Source organism: Muntiacus reevesi, chromosome 9 (assembly GCF_963930625.1).
Source record: "Muntiacus reevesi chromosome 9, mMunRee1.1, whole genome shotgun sequence".
Lineage (NCBI taxonomy): Eukaryota > Metazoa > Chordata > Mammalia > Artiodactyla > Cervidae > Muntiacus > Muntiacus reevesi.
The window spans coordinates 4,602,662-4,608,455 of NC_089257.1; the positions used below are offsets into that span (position 1 = coordinate 4,602,662).

General features: G+C 36.8%; 1 protein-coding gene across 1 annotated transcript; it reads left to right on the forward strand.

Moving 5' to 3' along the window:
• Window positions 1–554: 554 nt before the first annotated feature.
• LOC136175334 (olfactory receptor 4A47-like) lies at window positions 555–1,484 on the forward strand. Its single transcript, XM_065945664.1, has one exon. It carries the CDS (start codon window positions 555–557, stop codon window positions 1,482–1,484), a length of 930 nt encoding a protein of 309 aa, XP_065801736.1.
• Window positions 1,485–5,794: the final 4,310 nt, after the last annotated feature.

Genomic DNA, 5,794 nt, shown 5'->3' on the forward strand with positions numbered 1-5,794 from the left:
TCCATCTAAAAACCTAGGAAATGTCAGTGAGGTCTGAGACAGTTCAGGACAGGGAACTTCCATTCAGTTTGATCTACCCACATTGATTATGTAAATTACCTCAAGTGGGCCTCAAGTATTAGACTTTTGTGGCTTTATAAATATTGGACTTTTTGGATTTTTCTTTCTTATATTTTTATTCATTCAATTCTTTTTTACACTCAGCTGAATCTTTGCTTCCTCTGGAAAGTCTTCTGTCATACTTATTTGATATACTCCTATACTATGACTCAGCACTAAATATTCATTTAATGGCACTAATAGCATGGGTCTGGAGTTGGCTGATTTCTCGTTATGTGTTATAGCACCAAGGGAAACAAACTCTGCCTTCTTCAACTTGATAATAAAAATGTCCATGATGCATTGGACACAAATAGCTGTTCTATACTCATTCTTCCAACAAATGGAAAAAAAACAATTCTCATACATTTGAGTATTTTCCCCTTTTAACTTTCCCTCCCTGTTTTGTAGGTAAATTTCTTCTACTATATGAAGTCAGCTCCTGTTCAGATTAGATGGAATCAAGAAACAATGTAACCTACTTTGTTCTTCTGGGACTCACACAGAATCCAAAGGAGGGGAAAGTACTTTTGTTTATGTTCCTGTTTGTCTACATTTTGACTGTGGTGGGCAATTTTCTAATTATAGTCACTATAACTGTCAGTAAGACCCTGAACACACCAATGTACTTTTTTCTTGCTTGCTTATCATTTATGGATATTGCTTATTCCTCTTCTATCACCCCCAGATTGATCTCAGATTTGTTCTTTGGAGAAAAAACCATAACCTTTAAATCTTGTATGACTCAGTTGTTTACAGAGCACCTTTTTTCTGGATCCGGGGTCTTCCTTCTGCTGGTGATGGCCTATGACCGCTATGTGGCCATCTGTAAGCCCTTGCATTATCTGGTGATCATGAGGCAGAGGGTGTGTGTTTTACTGCTGGTGGTGTCCTGGGTTGGAGGTTTCTTGCACTCAGTCATTCAACTTAGTACTATTTATGGGCTCCCTTTCTGTGGTCCCAATGTCATTGATCACTTTATGTGTGACATGTACCCCTTGTTGAAACTCGTCTGTACTGACACCTATATCGTTGGTGTCTTAGTGTTGGCCAATGGAGGACTGATCTGCACTGCTGTGTTTCTGCTCTTACTCGTCTCCTACGGAGTCATCCTGCACTCTCTGAAGAACCTGAGTCAGGAAGGGAGGCGGAAAGCCCTCCAGACCTGTGGCTCCCACATCACTGTGGTTGTCTGCTTTTTTGTTCCCTGCATTTTCATATATGTAAGACCTGCTAAGACCTTCTACATTGATAAATCATTGAGCGTGTTCTATACAGTTATGACCCCCATGCTGAACCCACTAATCTACAGTCTAAGAAATTCCGAGTTAACTTATGCTATGAGGAAGCTCTGGAAAAGAAACATCATATCCCATATTAAATAAATGTATCATCCATCATGAAGGGAGTCATTTGACATCAAGTTTCATTTTCTTAGAACGCAGAAGTCATTTTAAAATTGTTTTGATTTCTCTTTCTTCAAAGAGTTTATGGTAATTATAATTAAGATTACAATTATACAACCAGGGTATAATAACAGTTAACCTAGCTACTAGAATTAATTATTTTGTTTATCAGTGTACCTAGATGGTGTAATGCCTATATAGCAAGAAATTAATATGTAATGAATTAGTGAGTTAATTGTTATATAGTTATACTGATTTTTCACCAACTTATGAATTTATATTTTTTATTCTTTTTCAGAGACAGTGTAATTTTTATTTAGTATCTTGTCTTTTAAGTTAACATTTTTACTTATAGAGCTTAAAATACATAATTATATATGGCTTGCCTTTACTGTATTTCATTTGCATTATACAACACTTTTACTTTTACACTTTTAGTGTTTACAAAGAAAATGAAGTAAAATAGATAATAATAAATAGTATAAGTGAAAACTGAATGCTACGAAAGTGTAGTTGCTCAGTATAGTCTGACTGTTTGCAACCCCATGGACTCTAGTCCACCAGGCTCTTCTGTCCATTGAATTCTATAGGCAAGAATACTGGAGTGAATTGTCATTCCCTTTTCCAGGGGATCTTCCCAACCCAGGGATGGGACCTGGGTCTCCCACATTGCAGGCAGTTTCTTTACCATCTGAGCCACAAGGAAATTCAAACAATACGAGGTGAAATGTAAAATGAATTTTCTATTTTTCTCTCAGCTTCTTCCAGTCCTCATTCTCAGAGGTTGACGCTACATTTGTTTCTTAATTTTCATCTAGTAATAATCTTTGCAGATTCAGGTGTATTTTCTATATGTGTATGTATTTGTTTCTTTCTATATATGTATCACTTGCATTTACTATGCAATATCTTAAAGATATTTCCATACCATCCCATATATATTTTGTAAATTTTCTCATTTTGCAAAACACTCTTCATAAATTTATATCAAAATTAATCTGTTTATTTCTTTCATGAGATTCCCAAACTTTTCTATGACAGTTATATTTCCAATAAGTGTATGTTTTTGAATATGTGCAAATATAAGTTCCTAGGTGTAGAATTGCTGATATTACATTTGATTCAACGGTCAAGTAGTATATGCATTTAAAATGCGGATATTGATATTTGTTGCCAAACTATCATTCTCTGTTTAAAAGTTAATTTTTAACTGGAGGAAAACGCTGTTCAATGTTGTTTTGGTTTCTGCCATACAACAGCCCAAACCAGTCATAATTATACATAGTTATACATAATTATACTGAGCCTCTTAGCTCAGTCAGTGAAGAATCTGCCTGCAATGCAGGAGACCCGGGTTTGATTCCTGGGTTGGGAAGATCCCCTGAGAAGGAACTGGCAACCCACTCCAGAATTCTTGCCTGGAGAGCCCCATGGACAGAGGAGCCTGCCGGCTACAGACCATGGGGCCGCAAGAGTCGGACGCGACTGAGTGACTGAGCCAGCACCGCCTCCATCCTCAGCCTCCTCTCCTCCCCGACTCCACCCCTGCAGGCCACAGACTGCCAAGCTGGGCTCCTGGGCTATATAGCAGCTTCTCAGTCACCTGTTTCACACCAGCTAGTGGGTATATGTCGATGCTACTGTCTCTGTTTTCCCCACTCTTTCCTCCCCCTGCTGCGTCCACGAGTCCCGTCTCTGTTTCTGCGCCTCCAGTTCTTTCCTGCAAATAGGTTCATCAACACCATTTTACTAGATCCCATACAGACACGCTAACATACTATATTTGCTTCTCCCTTTCGGACTTACTTCACTCCAAACTGTTCCCTTGAGGTCGTACTAACAGCTACTGTGTCTGTGCTTAGCTGCTCAGCTGTGTCCTACTCTTTGCGACTCCATGGGCTGTAGCCTGCCAGGCTTCTCTGTTCTTGGGATTTTTCAGGCAAGAATACTGGAATGGGTTGCCATTTCCTCCTCCAGGGGATCTTCTTGACTCAGGAATTGAACCTGCATCTCCTGTATCTCCTTTACTCACTGAGCCATCGAGAAAGCCCCACTAACAACTACTGGCCTGTCCATAGTCCATGTGAATTTTTTTGACCACATTATCAATGACCAGTACCTGATAAATACATTTATCACATCTGATTAAAGTTATTTTTTACTTTAACTGTAAACGTTTTGACATAATTGAGTTTGAGCATCTTCCTACATGTTTAATTTGATTTGTATTTATTTGTGGAGAAGGAAATGGCAACCCATTCCAGTATTCTTGGCTGGAGAATCCCACGGACAGAGGGGCCTGGTGGGCTACAGTCCACGGGGTTGCAAAGAGTCGGACATGACTGAGCAACTTCATTTTCACTTTATTTGTGGATTTTATATATATGTCTTTAATCTGATTCACTCAATTTTTTATTTTTATGAGAGAATTTTAAGCAAAAGAAATGATCTCTTTACATTGTATATATAGTTAATGTTTTCTGGCTATATGTTTTTAACTTTTTATCCTATGTAGAATTATTTTTGCATATAAATTTTTTGTAGTTTATATTAAATTAAAAAAAATTATATTTTGCTTAGGAAGAATTTTCTCATTTCATTTGTGCCAAAAGTTCTTCAATTTTTTTTTGCATTTAATTTTTCAAGCATTTTTCATATCTTGTATCTTATAATATTTGATTCATCTTGAATTTATTTGGGAGTTTAAATAGGAGTTGATTTTTTTTGTTCTGTAAATTTTAGAATTTAAAAAAATATTCACATATTTATTTTTTGCCATTGATTTGAAATTATCACTATTGTATTTTGAACTCCCAATGTATTTGGGTCCAATTCAAAACTTTAATCTTTTTCACTGATCTCTTTTTTTCATGTACACATTGGCATTTAATTGCTATGTTATCTAAGATATTTTGATGTGTGATGAATCTACCAGTCCCTTATTAGTATTATTTCTCAGAATTTTGCCTAAGCCTGTATATTTCTATTTCAAAATTATTAGAACTTAAATAATAAATTAAGTATAGATAAGATAAAACTGTTTGAATTAAAGTTAGTTTAAAATTGTTAAAATAAATTTAAAATATGTTCAAAACTATTATTTTCATTAAGATTCCCATTGAAAAGATTAAGAAGAATTTATACATTTAGAGTATAAAAAAACTGTTATCCAGATAAGAATTGGTGTCTTCAGTGAACAAGCCACCTATTGTAACACTGGGTTGAACTTGCAGTTCCTGCCTGTGTTTCTAATCCCTTGTAGATAGCTGCTGTTATTTGACTATGACACCTAAAATGCTACCTGACACTTGATTTAGGAAAAAAAAAAAAAAATCTCTTTCAAGGAAATTCAGGACTAAAATCACTGCTGAGCATCTTGTGCAGCTGAGATCTTCTTGCCATGTGCTGTGCTAAGCTGCCTGAGTCCTGTCTGACTCTTTGCAACTGTATGGACCGTGGCCCACCAGGATTCTCTGTCAATGGGCTTTGCCAGGAAGAATATAGCCACAAAAAAAAAAAAAAAAAAAAAGGAAAGAAAGAAAAAGAAAAGAAGACTAAAAAATAACCTGTGTCAGGATGCAGTTTTAGAGATTTTTTTTCCTGAAATGCGAACATGTTTATTTTATTATGACTTATTACAACCCCAGGTGGTGCTAGTGATAAGGAAGCCACCTGCCAATGCAAGAGATGCAAGAGATGCAAGAGACTTGGGTTTGCTCCCTGGTTGGGAAGATTCCCTGGAGCAGAAAGTGGCAACCTACTCCAGTATTCTTTTTTTTTAATTAATTCATTTATTTATTTTACTTTACAGCATTGTATTGATTTTGCCATATATTGACATGAATCCACCATGGGCGTACATGTGTTCCCCATCCTGAACCGCCCTTCCACCTCCCTCCCCCTCCCATCCCTCTGGGTCATCCCAGCACACCGGCCCCGAGCACCATGTATCATGCATTGAACCTGGACTGGAGATTCGTTTCACATATGATAATTTACATGTTTCAATGCCGTTCTCCCATATCATCCCGCCCTCACCCTCTCCCACAGAGTCCAAAAGACTGTTCAATACATCTGTGTCTCTCTTGCTGTCTCGAATACAGGGTTATCATTACCATCTTTCTAAATTCCATATATATGCATTAGTATACTGTATTGGTGTTTTTCTTTCTGGCTTACTTCACTCTGTATATAATAGGCTCCAGTTTTATCCACCTCATTAGAACTGATTCAAATGCATTCTTTTTAATGGTTGAGTAATATTCTATTGTGTATATGTACCACAGATT